General features: G+C 35.7%; 1 protein-coding gene across 1 annotated transcript in view; it reads left to right on the forward strand.

The window, feature by feature from the left end:
• Positions 1-22331, forward strand: part of LOC144964080 (growth hormone secretagogue receptor type 1-like) — a 75381-nt gene extending 53050 nt beyond the window's left edge. The window contains exons 2-4 of the mRNA XM_078898020.1: positions 18313-18436; positions 20187-20409; positions 21545-22331. Coding sequence (XP_078754146.1) covers positions 18313-18436; positions 20187-20409; positions 21545-22078 — 881 coding nt within the window. The 3' untranslated portion in view covers positions 22079-22331. The remainder of the gene's footprint in view (positions 1-18312; positions 18437-20186; positions 20410-21544) is intronic.
• The last annotated feature ends 1643 nt before the right edge of the window (positions 22332-23974 follow it).

Genomic DNA, 23974 nt, shown 5'->3' on the forward strand with positions numbered 1-23974 from the left:
AAGACCATCATTCACCTTCAACTGCCCTCTATTTCCCACAATCATCACTTCTGTTTTTGACTCATTCATTTTCAACTTGTTTGCATCCATCCACTCTTTCACATCCGTCACACATTCTTCCACACGTTTCACAATATTTTCGAGATTTTTAGTTTTATCAGTAGCATAAAGTTGCGTATCATCTGCATAGAGATGATAGCGCAGCCCATGACCAGTGATGACATTAGATAATGGAGAAGTATACAAAACAAAAAGAATTGGACCCAAAACAGAGCCTTGAGGAACACCAAAAGACAATGTATGTTGACGAGAAAGTTTATCTAAAATCATAACCTGTTGCTTTCTGCCATCTAAATAAGATTCAAACCACTGCGAGACAGTCCCAGACAAGCCAAAAGTTATATTAAGTCGTTTAATGAGAATACCGTGATCAATAGTATCAAACGCCGCCGAAAGGTCTAACAATGTCAGAAGAGAAACAGAACCTTTATCTAAAACGTCAAGCAAATCACACGCAACACAGCACAGAGCAGTTTCTGTGCTGTGGTAAGAACGATAAGCTGACTGAAATTTTTCCCATAGATTGTTTTCATGGAGATGTTGTGAAAGACGTCTGAGTACAACTTTTTCAAGGATTTTAGAAAGAAATGGCAGATTTGAGACGGGACGGTAGTTACTAAGGTTATTTACATCGAGATTTTGCTTTTTTATGAGAGGCTTTACAATTGCATGTTTATAGATATATGGGACTTGTCCTGAGATAAGTGACTGATTTATAATATAAGTTATGCAAGGTATCAATTCAGGAAGACATAATTTCAAAATATTAGTTGGTAAAGGATCTAAATCACATGACTTCGAGGAAGATGAAAAAATATTTTAGAAATCTCTTCTTCAGTTGTTTCTTTAAAACAAGAGAATCCATGTGAACCCGAAAAAGGGTGGAAATATATATCTTCATTTTGCACGAGGTCCAAATTGTTCCGAATTTTCGATATTTTTCCCGAAAAGAAATCTGAAAATGCATCCGGCTGCTTTTCTATCGGGATATTAGTGGGTAGACACATGCCCTTTTCTTCCCCTAAAAGTTCCTTTGAAACAGAGAAAAATTCCTTAGTGTCCCTCACTGATGACAGTTTCGTGTTATAATAGTTTCTTTTTGCTTTTTTGCAGGTGGTTTTATACTTATGCTTTTTTGCTATATATATCAGCCGGTCAATCTCAAGGCCCGATTTTCTCCACGATGCCTCTGCATTCCTTGTTTCCCTTTTGGCAGTTTTTTCACTCTGGTTAAACCACGGAGACGGTTTCCTGGAATTTATTATTCTAGTTGTCTTTGGCGCATGCCTGTCGATGACGTTGCGCAGTACCTCGTCCGTTTTCTGTGCTGATGGTATATCCATTCTTCCTAGTTCCTCTGACAGATTGTTTTTGAAGGAACTAATGTCTATTCTTTTAGTATCCCTAGACACTATCTTGACTTTCTTTGCTTTCTCTTTGATGCATTTGAGAGTTGCCAGAATCAGATTGTGGTCTGAAATTTCTTTTTTGAGGTTTTTAATTGATTCAACAAGCGAGGGTGTATCAATGATGAACCAGTCCAAGATGTGCCCCAATCTTTGAGTTGGAGAGGTCACTAACTGAGTCAGGCCATGTTCATTCAGCATATTTTTTATAATTTTAACGAGACTATTCTGATCAACATCAAACTGAATATTAAAATCGCCGATAAAAATTTTTCGCTTATTTGATGTGTCTTTTGATACAAAATCTGAAAATTCGTCAGCAAAATCATTCTGTCTCAGTTTGTTCTTTTTGCTTGGGGGTGGTCTGTAGATACAAGTGATTAAAAATGAAATTTGAGGGTAGGTCAATGTGGTTTGGACACACTCGAAACTTTTGAACGAAATTGGCCTGTTTTGTATTTTAGACGAAAGAGCGTGTTTGTATATGATGGCGATACCCCCTCCTGATCGTCCATTTCTTGGGAACGATTCCATCTTGTAGCCGGGAGGTGTCATTTCTTTCATTATAGTATACTTGATCAGTCTACGTTTGACCTCAAATTTATTGTTATTGTCATTCAAGTTGAAATCAAAGCGTGAAATTATTAAGTTGGCAGAGGAGGGATCGAAATCTTGGTATTTCAGAGATGTTTTCGTTCCTGGGCTTTCTGATAGTTTCGGGGGCGGATAATCAAATAGAAGTTATTATTCTGTATCGCGTCCTTATCAAAGGCCTTGAATTACGGTCAAGTCACGGCCAGAACGAATGAGAATGTCCCTTAGGACACAGAAGACGCTTGGATGTTGGACCAACAGAGATTGGTTAATTTTTCGGCTCATAATCTTTATGTGTATTCATTCTGCTAATCGGGTAAAAAACCCAAGAATGGGTTGTTTTCCTCAAATAGACGTTTTTGTTTATTATCAGTTGCCATTGCTTAGTAGAGGCTATGAAAAGGGATTTAACTATTTTATTTTTATTTTGATAAATATATCCTTAGATTAAGTCTAAAAAGGCACATTTTCCATTTCTCTGTTTATCTTCATCATTTATGCATCGCTTTAATTTCTGAATGATTGTGGACTTGTATTTATGTATCTGAGAACAAGGGTGAAAAATGGTTGATGTTGAAAGCAAATCACATCATTTTGTCTTGAGGAGAATAAAGGAGAAAAATGCGATATATTGATAGTTGGGAAGGAGGAAGAACATAGAAATATAAAGAAGAAAGTTGCAAAAATGATGAAAAGAGCTGGGAGAGAAGGAAAGAAGGTGATGAATGTTGATGCATTGAGAGCGAAATAGAAATATAAAATATGGCATCAAAGAAAATGTGGTGTTTGACAAAAAGATTGACGTAATCAGAGATATTGTGTTTTGAGTCAATGGAGAGAGAGAGAGGGGTGGGGAGAGGGAGAGAGAGATAGATGGGGAGAGAGAGAGAAGGGGGAAAAGAGAGAGTGTGTGAGATAGAGACAGAGAGTTAGAGAGATAGAGAGGGAGGCTGTGATTATTTTCTAGTATTGAAGTAATGATTCCTATTCAAATAATATGATAAAATTCTTGCTTTAGGAGAGAGGAAAAACTGGTCGATAGTGGATGGTTCTTGTCTGAGTACGAAATCTTCAGTTTACAATAACATACCGTTGTAATATATTAACATTGAAACTTTTCAGCTGCTTATGACCATGCTACGTAACAGAATATTCGATTCTTTATTTCATCCAATGTTTCATCACACGTTGACGATTTCGAACAATGTATTCTTCCGTACTCTGAAAAAAAAACACGCATCTAACATTTTGGCCAGAAAATTCGTCCTTCAAATATCGATAAATTAAAATGATCACCATCTTGTCAAAAGCTCTCAAACCTGTGAAAAATCCAATGCCATTTTATTAGATTACAATGGATGGGCGTAGGGTTTAGTCTGAGTACGACAATATTGATGATGTGCGGTGAAGTAAAATGCTTACCAGTTTTGCCAAACAAAACATTCATCTTTTTCGTTATGTAGAAATCTCAAGTTTGAGGACCGAACTATACCTTTGATTTTTAAATAGATTAGGAAAAAAATAAAAATTGATGAAGGATTATTGAACGTATCCAATAATGAACTTTGGAGCTTAAACATGTCGCTGAATGCACAATGATACTAAATGATTAAAAAGATCAGGGCTGTCAGATTCCGCGGCATCCGATGGTAGACGATTCCATCGTCTGATAGAAGATGGATGGAAGGAATTGAGGTGAGCGTTTTATCTCCATGGGGGAAATCGTCATCCTTATACGGGTCCTCCGGTCGATATGAGAGTTGTGTGAGACCCTAGTATAATGATCTCTCTCTAAAAACAATAACATTGATCTGAGTTCATTATATAATTATCTTATTTATTTATCACCGTAAAAAAGTGTTTACAATGATCATATCCTTGGGACTCAGTTGATGCTTCTTATTTATCACCGTAAAAAAGTGTTTAAAATGATCATATCCTAGGAACTCAGTTGATGCTTCTTATTTATCACGTAAATAAGTGCTTAAAATTATCATATCCTTGGGACTCAGTTGATGCTTCTTATTTATCACCGTAAAAAAGTGTTTAAAATGATCATATCCTAGGGACTCAGTTGATGCTTCTTATTTATCACGTAAATAAGTGCTTAAAATTATCATATCCTTGGGACTCAGTTGATGCTTCTTATTTATCACCGTAAATAAGTGTTTAAAATGATCATATCCTAGGGACTCAGTTGATGCTTTATTTTTTAGAAACGTGATGGCAAGCTAGTAATCGGAATTATTCCAATCTCTATCGAGTATTTATTTTTAAAAACGAGGAATGTTTTAATCGACAGTATCTAAAAAGTAATTTAGCACTCTTAATGCAATTTGGAATTTCGAATTTATTCTCAAAACATGCTCACAAAATCGTGTAGCGATTGGTAGCCTAACCGTTCGTAATTTCAAATGCTATAATGTTTGAGAATAAGAATCCCACATATTAAAGGCTGCCTCTATTCTCATCCCCCGCCCCCCCCCCCCCCCCCCCCCCCCCCCCGGCCGATTGGATTACCGATAAAAACGTCGCCGGCTTTTTGCGATTTGGATTTGATTGATTTTTTTTTTATTGTGCAACTTGTGACAAGAAACTTAACAAATTACTGCATTACAACCTTTGGATTAAACATACAACAATTGTGGACTACTATTATGAAGACTAGCATCCTAGACTAGGGGGATGAGAATAGTCACTTCGCATATTAAAACCTTTACACGGTGTTGTTGTTTTAATATCATATCGTGCCAGACTACAAAAATATTTTTATATCAAAAAATCAAACATTGTCTAGCCAAATATCCGTAATATTTAGTTATGATTATAGCCACGGAAGACCTTGACAAAGATGTCCCGTCATGCTTAATCAATTCTTAAAATAGACATTCGATTCAATTTGGTTTCAGTTTCTTTTTGGTTTTGTTTGTTTGGTTTGTTTTCTTTTGTTTTGTTTCTGAGTTGTTTTGTTTTGTTTCGGGTTTTTTGGGGGCTTTTTTCTTTTTTTTTTCTTTTTTCTTTTTTTTTTCTTTTTTTTTTTTTTTTTTTTTTTTTTTATTTTGTGGGGGGGGGGGGGGGTTGCTTTTGGCTTTGTTTTCGCTTTGTTTCTTGTTTGGTTTGTTTTTTTTTTCGTTTTGTTTTGTTTTGTTTATTATTTTGTGTTGGTATCTTTTTTTTTTTTTTGGGGGGGGGGGGGGTTATTTGTTTTTCTTTCTTTCTTTTTTTTTTTTTGCTTTGTTTCTTTTTATGATGTTTTCGGGAAGGGGTTGAGGGTTCAATTACTAGGGTAGGCAGACTAGCAACTTCCCATTCGAAGAAACGATCTCATTTTCTTGGTTGCCCGCCAAGAGCACGGTACAATTCTTATCGAGTCGTTCTCAAATATAGTTATTAAGCGTTATTTGTCAAGTGTGCCGTTTCACTCATATTCTCCTTCTAAATTACACGTTCTTTGATCGAAAACCGCAGAAGGATGCATTCGTGCAGAGTTTGTTTAGCTTTTGTTGGGGTTTTGCTTGTTTTGGGGATTTTTAATTTTTTTTTTTTTGGGGGGGGGGGGATACTTGTTTGCTTTGTTTGTTTTTTTTTCTTTGAAAATTGTTAGTTTGTGTACAAAACTACCGTCCTTACCGCAAACTTTTTTGTGCAGGTAGAGGGGGAAGTGATTCTGTTTCGTAGGGTTTTTTTTTTTTAATTTCTTCTTTAACTATTATATGGGTTTGTTTATGTTAGTGTTCTTTGGGGGCGGGGGTTGAATTTGTTTTGATGACTTTTTAATTGGTTTTTTTTTGTTGCTTGTTTGTTTATTTGTTGTTGTTTTCTGGGGGGGGGGAGTCATTTTTTGTTTGTTTTGATTTTAGTTGTTTATTTTCTTTTTTGTGTGTGTGTTTGTTTGTTTCTTTGTCATGTTTTTTTTTGGTTGTTTTTTTTTTTTTTGGTTTTTTATTTATTTTGTTTTGGTTTTTGTTTTTTGTTGGGTTTTTTTTGGTTTTTTGTTGTTGTTTTTTTTTTTTTGAGGGGGGGGGTGTTTTTTGTGACACTAACTGCAGTTCAGTAAATATCAAAATTTTTTTTATAGTCCCACAGATTTTGCAAATTTATGTTTAAAATTTAATCCTCTTTTTGGTTTCTCTCTGTATAGATCAGTAAGACTATATTAGAAGCGATGTATATAACCCTCTCCTTACCAGCCGGTTGTCAGAATTTTATCCAGAATTTTACACTCACTCTATACAAAAATAGATTTAAGTAATTCAAACAGCAAAGCAGCAAATAAATTCTATAATATATAATAATATTGTCCAGCAAATTGAGCTCTAAATTTGAGTGTCAAGTTTTTAGACCTATAACAATATACTTTCTGTGATGTTAATGGTTGCATCGTAACGAATGTGACGTCTTTCCTATGGTTGGTAAGGAGAGGGTTAATCTTCGTTTGTTTATGTGCCAGGAAGATTTTTCAGGAGAGTTGGAGGAATTTCAAATAAATCATCCTTCAAAGTACCCAGACTGATGACTGGAGACTGAAGACTGAAGACTGAAGACATACGTTTCGTGGTGTCCTCATTTTACTCTCATTAATACCAATGTCTAAGGAAATGAATAGCCATAGATAATGAACAGAGTATCTTGTCTCATGACTATAAATATAATATCATTATTTATCAAGGGGAAATGGGGGATTTCGCGTGTCTTTTTCTGAACAAAGAAAGTCTTTGATGATAAATTAGAGACTTTTAAACAAGTGAAAATCTATTATTGAAAATTTCAAAATGACTAATTAGGGAGCAGGAACCGGAACCATTGTATGTTAAAGATCTGGAAAAAGTTGTATATAAAACACTGCCATACGAAGCAAGAAAATTAGTACTTACCTCGCCAGGTCCCAGGTTTGAGAGTTTTCGCAAGATGAAGGTCATTTAAATCTATGGATATTTGAAAGACGAGCTTTTTGGTCAAATTTTTGAATATTTGTATTTCCAAAGTACAGCAGTTAACTGGTTAATTCATGCTATACAGTAAGGTAAAAAGCTCACATGTTTTGACCGCCAGACCATTCGTACCAACACACAAAATTGTGTGTAACCTTAACCGTTTATAGTCTGTTAGAGGGATTTTATTAAGAACTAACCATCTAACTGGGGACGAAGTGGCCGAGTGGTTAAGGCATTGCACTGTGACCCGGAAGGACCCGGGTTCGAGCCTCGCTTCAGGCACTTTCGTTTTTTTCCTTGAGCAAGATTGTTAACCCCCAATTTGCTAAATTGAACAACATGGGTGATTCCTGTTGACATCAGACATCTTATTTGATGAGTTATCTATGTTCCTTCGTGGAATGCCTAGGCGACGATATCTTATGATGTCGTGGCGAAAAAGGCATAATTATTTTTTATTATTTAATCAACTAACTGACGGTCAATAAAACAATAACCATAACAAAGAACCACAGTAATGTCAACGTCATCCAGTCTGTACACAAGGCAACGAAGTTCCAATTCATGAATCGCATGCCACGCACATTGTATCCCTTCATCCATCGGGCTTCATTTAAACCTAAGTCGCAACGCTGTTATTGTTCTCTTGGTGCGGCTATGTGGTCTAGTGGTATGACACTCGCTTTCCGATCGGAAGGTCCTGGGTTCGAGCCTCGCGCTCGGCGCATAATTGAGTCCTTGGAGAAGGCTCTTTACTCACATTCTCTCACCGTACTCAGGTGTAAAATGAGTACCTGGCCGTTAACAGCGTTGTCTCTGTCCCAAAAATTTGTAATATCGCCTGACAGGCGTCATGTCTCGTCCTACATGTTATGTGTTGCTGTTGGCCAGGGACCCCTTGTAAAGCGCTTTGAGCACGTTTAGTGGATATTGCGCAATATAAAAGCTCAAGTTTTTTTTGGTTTTTTTTTTTAATTTTAAGTAAAAAGTTCACGTCGTTAAAACAAAATAAGTGCCATTTTAATATGACTTGTAGATAGATGTCTAGAACAGTGAAACATTTTCTCAACTCTCGTTAGTGTCAGATTTATTATCAATTGTACTGTAATATTTTGAAAAAAGATTTTTTTAAAATTTCATTTATAAGTTTAGAATTGAGGAAAGTGGTTTTTCTTCAATTGAAATTCTGTCCACAATGCCCCCTGGGTTTAGTTGATCTGGAGTAGAAAACCTCTCAAATTATCTTTTTTTTTTAATGTTTGTGACTCCCTAGAATAAAGTACTTTATTATTGTAGGTTTTTATCCAGTCATGGCGATAATGAATGCCTCGTGACCACAAAAAAAATAATAAATAAACAAAACGTTTAACACGCGAGATGGACACAGTATATTAGACAGGTTTTCCCTTTTTTTTTTTTTTATTTTATTTTTTTTTTTTTTTTTGGTGGGGGGGGGGGGGGGGTTGCGATTTATAGACCGGAAATGAAATAGACGTGACAAGACTATCGTCTCATTATCTTTAAAGGCCGGCAACACTAGTTGGAGCTGTTATAGTTGATAAAAATAATAAGGGGAAAGAGCCGAATCGATAGACTCAATATTAATAGTAATACATATTAGTACGGACTGCAATGCCCGAAAAAATTACAACTTATTTCAAGTGATATTTGCCTCAAATAGCTAGGAACATTTATATTATAACACATGTCCACGGTTTTCCCCATGTTCAATGCTCAAACCGCCTTACAAAGCTTTTATTTATTTTGACTGTCAGACCCTAACTAATATGGAACCAAATCATACAGTAACTTAAATTTGTATGTACCGCAATCTCCACTAAATGTGCTCAACGCACTTACAAGGGCCCCAAGACAAAAGCAACGCTTAAAATGTTGGACTAGCTAGACATGACGCCTGTAACGTGATTACATTTTTTTACCCGACAGGGTCATAACGGTTACCAAGCCAGAACTCGTTTCACACCCAAAGGAACCGGGATCGATCCCGAGTGAAGTCGAGATTTTTTTTCTGACCGCCCCCCCCCCCCCCCACACACACACACACACACCTTCGTCCACATAGCAGCGATTGGGTAGCCGGGTCTTTTAGATCCGATGGAAAGTACTTTGCGATATACCAATGTCCTATCCAAAGGGTAGCAAGCAATTGCTATTGTCCGTTTCAAGCTGTAGGAACCGGGATATACTCCGGCTGTGGGCTCTGAAGGACTAATATTAGGTTAGTGAATCTTCCAAATCCGTTTGCACGCGTGGCAGTGATTGGGGTAGCCGGGTATAAATTATATTCTTCGGAAAGTACTTGGCAATGGAGGAGAAAATGACAATTCGTTGATGTGGGTTTCACGTCGTGGCTCTAAAACGAAAAGTACATTTCTTTTTTTATTCTTTTTTTTCTATTTTTGGAAATACAATTATTTCACTGTGGACTTCTTTGTGCACTTGGACAAGGCTCTTTAACCATATTCCCACACTTGACTCATGAGTGAATGAGTACCTGGCCACCGGCAGTGGCGGATATTGTAAGAGTGTCAGTACAAAAAGGACGCCCAACAGGCGATTGGTAGGATATGAAATGGAAATATGGTTCCATATGGCCATTGGAGGAATAAATGAAATTTTGTGAACATGGTTAATCAGTGAAAATGCTCTATATAAATGTGATTTTATTTCACTGAGTGCCGCTAGAGGCAAGTTATTGTTCATTTGTTTTTCAAGATCTCGTCAACTTAATTATGTACAGGCCACTATCTGATTCCATTAACTTCGTCTCAGGTCTCTACTAAACAGTAAATCTTTCTCTATTTCTAGAAACCAATCATGGACTTGTCCTTGGTGTCACTCACATGCCAGCAATGTTGTTTCTGTTTTCATTTAGAGGGAGGGAGGGTTGATAAAGAAGTCGGGTTTGATAGAATTTACGGTTGATGTTAATTTAAGAATGACAAGGCACTGTAAAAGAAGAGATTTAATAACAAAACGTAGAAAACGACGGGAGAATAACATCGGCCTCTTAAAAACTCGTAAACGATGAAAAAGAACTTCGACAATTTATATATTATTCCCTTTACTTTTATGGTTAGGTATCATAACCAAGTCCAACTGTTTACGTCGATAGAAGTAACAGTAAAGTGACTCATGGGTATGTTTATAGCTTTCATATCAGCGTGTTTACATTTATTGAGAAATGTCCAACCACTGTAAAGTAACAAATCGTATGCTTGATGACTCGCATTGTACAAAAATGAATGTGACCGCTTTAAAAAATGAACAATAATATAATAACTAACTTAAAACGTTTCGGGATCAAATCCCTTCTTCGGCCAACAACTCGGATTATTAAAACGGAAATACGTCATCTAACAAATTTCCACCCTTTTATCTAATTAAAGCCTACAGCTTATAACAACTTAGTATATTCATTGTGTCTAATACTATGACTTAGAACATCATAAAGTTACAGTTTCCTCATTTTTGCTGAATACAGTGTCGGTTTAGAGTAAAATTAACCCCGTAATTAACCCTCTTCAACAGTCGTAACGTCACTTTCCTCGTAATGACACATTCAATTGGGTTCAACAGTCTGATGTCATGTCGCCCAGCGACAGCGGCCATCGTGGTTCTAAACAAAGAAAATCGGGACTTTTTATTCTTCATGCTGCCTAGAACTTTTCATATGTCTTGTGATCAGAATGTGTAAAAGTCAAAACATGATCAGATTTATAATGTGGTTTTTTTTTCCTCTGGATACACTTTTATGCTCATCGGAGAAAAGTTTCATAAGGCGTCCGTCATTGTTCCGATAGTTTAGAGACAGTTACTAAGTTACCATGCGTCATTACGGGGGAAGTGACGACATGACTTGAAGCGTATTGATTATTCGAGCGTCTCAAAGAATTAACCAATCAGAATTTGTCCTGTCATTTACCCCATTCGATCCCCTTGACTATTTAATTCCAGTCAACGAGAGGCATGGCAAGCAATCCCTAATGGGCATGATCTGTATTACATTTCCATGTGCTCGAGGTCATAGGTCACATTGGAATATGTACTCAGAGTGACCTACATAGTGAAAAGTGTTCCCAGTTTCTGAAATATCGAAAATCACGATTGGTCATTTTGTTCAGCTTGACCCATTGGGTATGCTTACAACTTTCATATACAAAGTAGTGTTTTTACATTTCTGAAGAAATATCCAATCGTTGGATAGCAACACATCATGTGATTGATGACTTGGTTGGACGAAAACATGAATATAGACAGCTCCCATTCTATAGCTCCCTTTAGTACATGTCAAACAGAGATATATAGGTCCGTCTAACAGTTAGTGAGTATTGATTACAATATTTTGACACCCTGGTGAATAGATTTGTACTGTTGTCTACAAATCCTTGAGCACCAACAGTCCCTCCTATATTAAAGACCTTCTAAACATATATGTCCCCAATAGAAACATGAGATCAAGCAATGACCAATCAATCCTTGTCAAACCTAAGCCATTGCGTAAAATAGGTGAACAATCTTTTTAATTCAGAAAAGTGAGTGGCTGAATTAAAAATTCACCCCATACACCGGAGCATACTCAATGTCTCAATCGTTTCTATGTTATATGTTTGTGATGAGAATATTGGCTATTAAGCTTAACTGCTGGTCAAAATTACTTCGCGATGGTGGTGAACGAATCGGCGATCTCAAGAAGTGGGTGAGAGAGGGATCTAGAAATGACTTTGGGTTTGAAACGAATATTTTTGTGTTCGTGGATAGCTCACACGGTAGAGCCACGCTCTCACCTGCCAGGCGGAGTTGTCGTACCAATAAGGTCGCAGGTTCAAACCCCACCACCGCCGCGAAAAAAAAAAAAAAAATAAAAAAATAAAAAAAAAAAAAAATTATTCTCTGTTGTCTTCTGGCACTTTTCTACTCACTTCATATCTTGTTGTGAACAATCTTTTCAATTTTCGGCCCACCATTTTTGGAACTCTCTCCCATCACACGTGAGAATCTCGGTTTCGTTGACAACGTTCAAATCTCGTTTTATCTTTTTACGTCATAATGTTGCAATACTATTATCATATTTTGTTGTTGTTAAATTGAATTCGAATCATTTTTCCATCAAACTTGTCTTACCATAATATGTTTTGTTTTATATCACTGTAAAGCGCTTAGAGCCTGTGACAACGGGGTAAAGCGTAATATAAATGTCATTTATTATTATTATTATTATTATTATTATTATTATTATTATTATTATTATTATTATTATTATTATTATTATTATTATTATTATCATTATTATTATTATTATTATTATTATTATTATTATTATTATTATTATTATTATTATTATTATATTATATTATTATTATTATTATTATTATTATTATTATTATTATTATTTCATTCATTATTATTTATTATTATTATTATTTTATTTATATTATTATTATTATCATTATTATTATTATCTATTATTATTATTATTATTATTATTATTATTATTATTATTATTATTATTATTATTATTATTATTTATTATTATTATATTATATTATTATTATCATTGTTATTATTATTATCATTATTATTATTATCATTATTATTATTATCATTATTATTATTATTTATTATTATTATTATTATTATTATCATCATTATTATTATCATTATTATTATTATTAATTATTATTATTATTATTATTATTATTATTATTATTATTATTATTATTATTATCTATATTCAGGTTTTCGTCCAACCGAGTCATCAAGCATATGATTTGTTACTTTACGGTCATTGGACATTTCTCAATAAATGTAAACACGCTGATATGAAAGTTATAAACATATCCATGAGTCAATGCTGAGCGAAATTACCAATACACTTCAACAGTCGTGACGTCACTTGCCCCGTAATGACGCAGAGTAACTTAGTAACTGGCTCTAAACTATCGGAACAATGGCGGACGCCCTTATGAAATACCTCTCCGACGAGCGTAAAAGTGTATCCAGATGAGAAAAACAATATAAATCTGATCATGTTATGACTTTTATACATTCTGATCACATGACATATGAAAAGTTCTAGTCAGCATGAAGAATAAAAAGTACCGATTTTCTTTGTTTAGAACCACGCTGCTAGCCGTTGCTGGGCGACGTGACATCAGACTAGTGAATCCAATTGTGACGTTGGATATTTCTCAAACTGTGAACGCTTTTCACTATGGTGACCAATGACCTCGAGCACGACATGGAATAGTTATATAGATAGAACGAAGATGACGTCACTCAGGCTTTTGTGATTGTCTTTTGCTATCCATGTTTGTGAGTAATTCTCATTAAACTGTATGAATCAGTCTATGAACGTTTAAGGTTACACATAGTTTTGTGTGTTGGTCCGTTATACTTCCGGATGGCAATGTTGTGAACCCCTAAGCCAAGCGACTACTATATATAGATAGTATGCACTTGGCTAAGAAGCTCATAACATTGCCATCCGGAAGTATAACGGACCAACACACAAAACTGTGTGTATCCATGAACGTTTATAGTCGGTTAATACAGTTCAGTGAGCATTACTCATAAACGCGGCTGGCAAAAAACAATAACAAAGACCTGTGTGACGTCATCTTCGAACTATCTATAGATAGATCGAAGATGACGTCACTCCGGCCTTTGTTTTGTTTTTTGCCATCCGCGTTTATGAGTAATGTTCACTAACCTGACTATAAACATTCATGGATACACACAGTTTTGTGTGTTGGTCCGTTATACTTCCGGATTGCAATGTTGTGAGCTTCTTAGCCAAGCGCATACTATCTATAGCACTTTTGTGTTCACTGTGTTGGACACAATACGCTTCAACAGTCGTAACGTCACTTCCCTCGTTATGACGCATGGTAACTTAGTAACTGGCTCTAAACTATAGGAACAATGGCGGACGCCATTGTGAACTATTTCTCCGACGAGCATAAAAGCGTATCCAGAGGAAAAAAAAAACCATTATAAATCGGATCATGTTTTGACTTTTACACATTCTGATCACAATACATATGAAAAGTCCTAGCCAGCATGAAGAATAAAAAGTACCGATTTTCTTTGTTTAGAACCACGATGGCCGCCGTTGCTGGGCGACGTGACTCAGACTATTGCATTCAATTGAATTCAAAGGGATATTTAAACATTAAAGATGTATCAAATATAACTTACACGGTCCCATGACAATTACTTGCGATCGTCTCTGGATACGGAAGTGTAGAATTACATTGCACATTATTTTCATTGCCCAGTTGTCCTACATTCCTATATCGTTCTTGTTTTTATTAGAAGTCTGAATTGGATATGTAGATAAGGAATACAGAGCATTTGCTTTATGGTTATGAGACACAACATGGATAGCAAATGAGAGAAAGAAGAAGGGGGATGTGATCGTGGAGGGGGGGGGGTAGAAAGAGGAGGAGATTGAGAAGAAGAAGAAGAAGAAGAAGAAGAAGAAGAAGAAGAAGAAGAAGAAGAAGAAGAAGAAGAGGAAGAGGAGGAGGAGGATGGATGGAAGGAGGAGGAGAGGGAGGAGAAGAAGAAGAAGAGGAGGAGGAGGAGGAGGAGATGATGGTGGTGGTGGTGGTGGTGGTGGTGGTGGAGAAGGAGGAGGAGGACGACACTGTGTATGTATAATGTCTGCTACCAACGTCATTAATTTATTTGAATTCTAGTAAACATGGTCGTTGTCTTTTCTTGAATAAAAAAAGTTTGTTACCAGATGGATCTGTCCATAGAAAAGAATGAATGGCAACATTCTGTCCGTACTAGTGTAAATGTTGCTGTAGCTCGAAGAAATAAATAATAACGTGAAGTTGAACGTAAGCTTCAATTTAATTACAAAAACAGATCAAATGAACGTTTCGGGTTTCCCCTTTATCAACAAAACAGGATGATTGAAACACCACAGATTAATGAGATGATGTGGTAGTGGCGTAGTTAAGATGAAACTTAACTTAACTACGCCACTACCACATCGTCTCATTCATCTGTGGTGTTTCAATCATCCTGTTTTGTTGATAAAGGGGAAACCCGAAACATTCATTTGATCTGTTTTTGTAATTTAATTGAAGCTTACATTCAACTTCACGTTATTATTTATGTCCGTACGAGTAATCAGCTTCCTCCTGTCCCCTTAGGGAAATGTCTTTTTAATGGTTTATTTATAGCAACGACACACAGTCTCATCTCACGTGATTGTGGGATCCTTCGTGACTTGTCTTTCCATAAAAACAGAATGAGCTTTTATATAGCGCAATATCCACGAAATGTGCTCAAAGCGCTTTACAAGGTGTCCCTGGTCAACAGCAACATTTAACATGTAGGACGGGACATAACGCCTATTAGGCGATATTACAGTTTTTCGGATAAAGACAACGCTGTTAACGGCCAGGTACTCATTTTACACCTGAGTACGGTGAGACAATGCGAGTACAGAGCCTTTTCCAAGGACTCAACTATGCGCCAAGCGCGAGGCTCGAACCCTGGACCTTCCGATCCGAAAGCGAGTGTCAAACCACTAGACCACATAGCCGCTTTCCATGGTATCATAATATCTGATGGGCGACGACCGCATTCTTGATTACGAGATATTTTTTGTCATCCAGTGATATCAATAATATTGTGATTGTCGCAATGTGACGAATAAAATCACAATCCAGTTCTGTTTTTAATTTTTTTTACGCAGACTTTAATTTGCACTGTATCTATAGAAAATGCCATCGTTGTACGAAGGTGAGTCCAAAAGTAATGGGACTCCGCTTATTACTTTAAAAGAAATTGAATAAATACCATGCAGTATACCTAAATTAAAGCTTGGCATCAGTTGAGTAGAATGCTACTTCTCAACATAGTCTCCGCCTCTCTCAATTGCCACAGTCCACCTTTTTGTTTGATTTTGTTGTTGTTGTTGTTTTCGTTGTTGTTTTTATTTGTTTTGTTTTTTTATTTGTTTGTTTTTTTTGTTTGGTTTTTTTTTTTTTTTTTTTTTTTTAATTTTGGGGGAGGGGGGGTTGGGTGTGTCTAGTTTTTTGGAGTTTTTTTGTTTTGTTTTGTTTTGTTTTTGTTTTTATTTATTTTATTATTTTTTTTGGTTTTGTTCTTTTTTCTTTTTTTTTTTTTTTGGTTTGTGTTTTTAATTTATTTACTTTTGTGACACAAAGTGTAGAGTCCTGCCAAAGAATATTTTGCTTAAACAAAATTACCGTCACGAATACCACTTAAAGAAACGTTGTTAATATCATACAAGAAAAGGGTAGAATGCGCGTGAGAAAATGACAGAGATCGAGAGAAAAAAAAAGCAGAGAGAGAGAGAGAGAGAGAGAGAGAGAGAGAGAGAGAGAGAGAGAGAGAGAGGGCGATCGATAGACAAAAAGGTGAATTATTGATTCAATATTAAAGTGATCGATTGTTCAGGAGACACTTAGCTTATTACTCTATCGGTAATTCATCACCTGAGCTTTAATTAAATTTTACTCTGTCAGTAATCACCGTCAATATAATAATATAGGTTAGACTACCGTTGATCAGTTAAACGAGTAAATGGGGTCCCTTTGCCTCGTGGGGTGGTGATTATGATGAAAAGCAAATTATGTTGCTGATAATATAAGATTTTTCACCGATATCTGAATAATGTTAGCTTTAGAGCAAGATGTGGATTTTAAGAGGTCTTTACTGGAGGTCAATACGTTCCCATTTTGGTCAGAAATTATTGCATCAAAACATCTAATCATCCTCTCTTTCCTAACAAAATTCAGGAATTCAGAAAGGATAGATTTTGATAACGGGGTATAACACAATCTTTATTTTAAGAATTTTTTATTTTATCTTTTATTAATTTTATTAGCTTTTATGATGATGATAATAATAATAATAATAATAATAATAATAATAATAATAATAATAATAATAATAAATAATAATAATAATAATAATAATAATAATAATAATAATAACAATAATAATAATGATAATAATAATAATAATAATAATAATAATAATAATAATAATAATAATAATAATAATATATATAATAATAATAATAATAATAATAATAATAATAATAATAATAATAATAATAATAATAATAATAATAATAATAATAATAATAATAATAATAATAATAATAATAATAATAATAATAATAATAATAATAATAATAATAATAATAATAATAATAATAATAATAATGGGAATTCGTTTATCGGCGTGGCATGCATAAAAATGTATAAACACAAAGTTGAGAATCTATGGCGACAATGTATACATATATATAAGCAAATGCTTATAATAATATTATTATTATAAGTTGATTGTCGATTATATTTGATACAGACAGCTGAAGGAATCACGATACAAACTGCAAGGCTTCATTCTTACAATTCTGACAATTCAAAACACTTTTGGGACTTCTCATATACCAGCAAGACATGAACATTATGCGGTGTGAATTAAAGCTGACAATACGATGATGATGATGAGGACGACGACGACCACAATGACGACGACGACGACGATGATGATGATGATGATGATGATGATGATGATGATGATGATGACGACGACAACGACGACAATGATGACGACGATGAAGATGATGATGATGATGATGACGATCACAATCTATGACATGCGTCCAATTCTTGGATTTTTGAATGCTCTGCATATGTTGCAGTCCGCGTGGGCTATGAGGAACCAGATTATCACGACTATAGCAGTCAGCACCAAACGACACGGATATCAGTATTAATGGGATTCAATAGTCTGACGTCACGTCCGCCCAGCAACCAACAGTTTGGTTCTAAACAAAGAAAATCGGTACTTTTTATTCTTCATGCTGGCAAGAACTTTTTCATGTCATGTGATCAGAATGTATAAAAGTCAAAACATGATCAGATTTATAATGTTTTTCTCCTCTGGATACACTTTTATGCTCGTCGGAGAAGTATTTCATAAGGGGGACGGCCATTTTTCCGATAGTTTAGAACCAGTTGCTAAGTTACTATGCGTCATTACGAGGGAAGTGACGTCACGACTGTTGAACCCTATTGCCAATTCTTATTCAAGCGCTCTTACATTATCGTGTCACTGACAGTTACCAGCCATTCATTCACACTGGAATCAAATGGAGTAATGTAAATGCAAGTAAACGTACATTACCCAGGAATACAACTCTATGGCTTAACGATCCTATTCAGTTCTGTTAAAGGCTAGAAATGTTCACAAATGTCTTACTTCATTTATTTTTTCTTCTGTTTTACATTCCACAGGTCGAATGTCACCAGTATTGGAGCACAGTGTGTTCCACGCTTCTATCTTGACCATTATGGTCATCTCGTGTGAACGGTACCATGCCATCTGCCGGCCGTTGCGAACATTCCTGGTTTTCAGAAGGTATTTATAATATTTATAATGCTTCGTGTTTACTGCTATAACATTAGATTTACCACCATGATCCATTCGTATTAAATGCAGCGTTTGTATCATTCAACAAACATACTTTACTGAACATACTTATTAAGTCACATGTTTATGGATATGCGAAGGTTGTAAGAGCAAAACCAAATGCTTCTTTTATCGCCGTCACCATCATCATTATCATCATCTTCATAATAGTCACCATCATCATCATCATCATCATCATCATCATCATCATCATCATCATCATCATCATCATCATCATCACCATCATCATCATCATCACCATCATCATCATCATCATCACCATCATCATCATCATCATCATCATCATCATCATCATCATCATCATCATCATCATCATCGCCATCATCATCACCATCATCATTCATAATTCAAGTAATGAACAAACTTCCATCTCGCAATGTGCGAGATGTTTGTACCTGCGTCCTGAGAATGCTGCTCAATCTCTGGAGTATTGCTTGAATCAAATGGAGTTATGATGTTCAGAATCTCACAGTCCGCCAGTATAGATCTATTTCGTGTCACCCTACACTATGTGATTTACAAAAGGCTTTTTTTTTAATTTTGGTCAGAAAACTTTTATTCCATATATCGATATCAATTAAGACGACCCCAGCTTTGTAAGAAAAAAATAAGTCTTAACTCACTCAACCCCAGAGATTTTTTATACTTTTCAAAATTGTAAAATAATGTATTAAAATGCGCAAGTATATAGTGTTTATAAGTGTTTTATTCAACTATCATTAACATGCAAAAGCTATGAAAACATTAGCTTTGATACTACACCTATAATTTGTCTCATAAAAATGTAATAAATCATAGTAATCGGGTAAAAGTAACCCGGGTAAACTACGGATATAGTCGGTGTTAGGGTTGAGTGAGTTAAACCCGATACTCAAAAACCCGCGATTCTTTTCTGGAGTCTGGATTTTAAAGCTATATATAACAAGTTGGGAGTCATCTTGATTTATCGAAGTATAGATAGTTCGAAGTTGACGTCACTCAGGTCTTTGTGATTGTTTTTTGCCATCCGCGTTTATGAGTTATTCTCACTAAACTGTATTAACCTGACTATAGACGATCATGGTTACACACAGTTTTGTGTGTTGGTCCGTTATACTTCCGGATGGCTATGTTGTGAACTCCTAAGCCAAGCGCATACTGTCTATAAAATAAAAGTTTTCTTGTCAGAATGAAAAGGGTGTTTTGACAGTGATTGTGTCAACTCAAGGCAAAAGGAGGAAGAGTTTTGAGACATGCAGGGTAAGGAAGCTATACCATGACTCGCAGATATGCCGAGCGCCTGTACATCGTCATGTCTACACTATTATGACATTCCGCCTGAATTGTGAATAAGGTTGGGGCTCATAATCAAAGCAAAGGACCCAGATTCGATCCCAATTTGAGTGGAGGCGTTACTTGACCCCCTTTGACCACCCAGCAGTGATTGGGTAGTTAGAAACTTGTGTGCGACAGATGTATCCAAAAGATAGAAAGAATAGAGCATTTTGGAGCCCTTTGAGCATAAACCCATGGAAATGCTTTGTATGAATGTTCAAATTAATTTCATTTCATACTTCAACCAAACGACACTGCCCTTTGATTTTCTAGCGTATGGCTCTAAGAGACGATTAATTTTGAAATCAATGTTGCACGCAATTATTAGTCGTAACCATAATTAAAGATAATCCTTTTTTTTTAGACCAAGACCATGTTTTGTGGCCATTTCGATATGGAGTTTGGCCTTGATGACTTCACTTCCGTTTTACGCCATGGCCATTCACGGAGAGATTGCTGGAGAGATATTCTGCTTGCTGCCCATGAACTACCAATGGCAACATACTTATATGTGTGTTATGTTTGGGTTGTTCTATGCATTGCCCCTTGTACTTCTCACAGCAATGTATGGTAAAATCATGAGACAGGTGAGATCACAGTTTCCGAAGTTACTGATAAAAATGATAAATTAACTTATCGCATTTAGCCAGAATATTTTCACTGTTTGATAACATTGAATATGCTCCATAATGATTAATTTTTCATAGGAAGCTATACCTAACCATATTCCATTTCTTACTGTACAAATAAAGCGCTTTGAGCACTTTTAGTGGATATTGCGCTGTATAAAAGTTCAACTAGTATTATATTATAAATAAGTGTTAGGCACCTCTTTTGTACCAGTATTAATACAAGTAATACAATATCCAAAACAGCCTTTAATCATGGCCTCATTGATACAAGTCTAGTAAAGTTTACAAAACCGGGGCCAAATACTTTACAGTCATAATCACTCATCCAGCACTGATCAAGTTGAAAATCGCTCCATCTTGTTGCCGGTCAATGTACCACGATTAATCGAAGCTCCATCCGCTTTTACACGAGAAGTACAAACTTTACTCCATCAAATTTACCGAATTATTCAAGCGTGTTGATCAAGATAATTACTATTTTGAATTTTATGTAAAATCATCTTAGGAGTAGATACTAGTGTGATAAATGAACCAGATGGTGGACTTTTCATAATATTGCTCTAATGGTTTCATATTTCACATTTGTTTGATAATAATACCATGATCCCACAATGAGATCTTAAGGATTTGAGTTATCATCAGACTCGAACACCAGTGTAGGTGCCTATCAGTTTAATCACTGATTTGATTGAGCATCAAATTTATTGTGCGGCTATGTGGTCTAGTGGTATGACACTCGCTTTTTTTTTTTAATCAGATGTAAAATGAGTATCTAGCCGTTAACAGCGTAGTCTTTGTCCGAAAAATTGTAATATCGCCTAACAGGCGTCATGTCCCGTCCTACATGTTAAATGTTGCTGTTGACCAGTGACCCTTGTAAAGCGCTTTGAGCACATTTAGTGGATAGTGCTCTATATAAAGCTCAATTTTTTTTTCAAATTTGTTTTTATTTATTGTTCAATCGATTATTAGTTGCCATGCATTTTTAAATCCCTATTGAATTAAGAATAAAAGGTAACCTTATCGAATTGAATACTTTATTATTATTATTATTAATGTTTTATTTAGTTCAATTCCTTATTATTCCTAGATGTACCGTCATCGAGACCTGAGTAGTCATGTACACGGCGAAACAAGCAATTCCACCGGATATAACCTCAGATCACGCCGACAGGTTATTCGCATGCTCATCGCAATCGTCATCCTCTTCTTCCTGTCCCTAGCACCATTGCGCATCATCATTTTATGGTCCATGTTCAGTTCGCCACAAACAGTACAAGACTTGGGCATGGAACGCTACTACAACATTTTATGGCTGTGCCGGATGTTGATGTACGTAAATTCCGCTGGAAATCCCGTTATATACTCTATGTTATCTTCTAAATTCAAAAAAGCGTTTCTACTCTTCATCCAAGGAAAATTACATTCATCCGTCTCGTTGCAGAGACAAAATGGTTCTATAGTACGCATGTCATTTTCTGCCATGCCAACCAAGAGGATGTCCCTTCCATCTACAACCATGTTTGGATCTCAAAGAGAACATTGCCAAAGAGGAAGGAGCGCATCTATTATTACAGAAAGAATTTGTTTGCATAAGTTTAGGAATTCTATTACATCAACTTAAAAGGCTTGTCAATAAATGGGCAGCTAACATTTTCCAATATCCCGTTTATCAAGAGTTTGATTTAACAATGAGGACCAGGCTTTGGTTCATTGTACTCGAGTGTCAGCCACTTAATGCAAGTGGCATATTTCGGTATTGCAACGGGAATACAAAAACAAATGGCACCTGATGCTCTCAATTAGATTGTATATTAATATATCTCTCTTAACCTGCTGAAAAGGTTTGTTGCATATAGTGCCAGGCAAAGCATCTGAAAAATTACAAGAAAATAAAATATCCATGAAAAATAGTCATTTTAACTAGAATTGTATATAAAAAGATTTTGATTGCTAACCGGATGTGCTTCCACTACAAAACAGCGATTACCAAATAATTGGGACGCCATAATTGCATAAGCATTTTCCGTCCACTTTCATAACCATTTTATTGGCCGACACACTTAATACAACTTAGTAATTCCCTTTTTAATTGAACACCAATCAATGAAATGATTTCTACATAACCTTCAACACTTCTATCATTGGAACATTTAAATGCTTTGCCTGCACAGATAAAACGCCATTTTTTCTCATATCCGTTTTGGCTGAAAACTTTTACTTTATATACCGATAGGTTAAGACTTCCAACTTATCTAAAGTCTGGAAACTGGAAACCTGACCCCTTCAAAGGCGTCTCAGGATAAAAACGTTTTGACATATTAGGGTCACCTAATAATAAATGGCTGTACAGGTTGGTGTTTTCTGATCAAAAGTGAGAACATATGAATTATCAGTTTCAGGGAGGACCAAGTTCATGTAGAATTATTTATACCATAGATGTTGATAAATCATTTCAAATATCCTGGGAGAATGTCCCACTTGTCAATTTGGAGTTAAGTTTGTCATTGTGTGAGGTCAAACATACAAAGGGAGAAAATCGAACACATCAATCATTGTTAAGCACAGAAATACATTATTTCTAACAACGCCTGTTTGAATACATAAATCTAGACGAATGATAAAGGTGCCAGTATATTTCAATCTTTATTTGAAGTCTTTAGAGCTAAAAGGTCCACGAACCGAAATTTATTTATCCCGGTGTCTGTAGGGATAAACTTCCAGTAGCAATTATTTGCCACCATGTTCTATACCAGGCTAGTCTATTGCAAAGTTCTTCTCGCCATATTTGACAGACTCAGCACCCAATCACTATTTGGTAAACAGTCTTTCAGAGCCATTGGGTCCATGGATCCCGAGTTTATCCTGGTTTCTGTAACGTGAAACGGACGATAGCAATTAATTGCTTCCTACTTTTTGGATAGGGCGTTAGTCTCTCGAAAAGTACTTTCCACCAGCTCTAACAACCCTAGGTACCCAATCACAGCTGGGAGGACAGAAGAGTCAGAAAAAAAAGCTTGACTGCAACCGACATCGATCTCTTTGCGTGTGAAGTGAGTGCTCTACCGACTGAGGTATCGGAACCCCCGTACTGTAAATAGATTTCTCAGAATGAACTCTCGTCTGCACCCAAGATCGATATTGTTTCCGTTACTTGTGAGGCGAGTGTTCTACCGAATTCATGGGACTTCAAAGTTAATAGACCTTAATCATTATCATCATTTTTTATGTGTGACTTACATGAGAATGGCAAATTAGACCAGTGTCGACGTAGAGAGTTAAAATTAAAGGAGAGGGAAAAGAATGAAGAGAGAGAGAGAGAGAGAGAGAGAGAGAGAGAGAGAGAGAGAGAGAGAGAGAGAGAGAGTTTACAAAACGGAAGAGAGAAGTGTGAAAGAAAGGTCGAGATTTGTAAGGGAAATGATAAATGCTGGACAGAGTTTGGGAAATAAAGAATATCGAAATTAATTAGAGTATGAAATCATTATATTTTTCAAGTTCATAGGGAAGGTGTTGTATC

Source organism: Berghia stephanieae, chromosome 2 (assembly GCF_034508935.2).
Source record: "Berghia stephanieae isolate SIO BIC M18660-M18661 chromosome 2, UCSD_Bste_1.3, whole genome shotgun sequence".
NCBI lineage: Eukaryota > Metazoa > Mollusca > Gastropoda > Nudibranchia > Aeolidiidae > Berghia > Berghia stephanieae.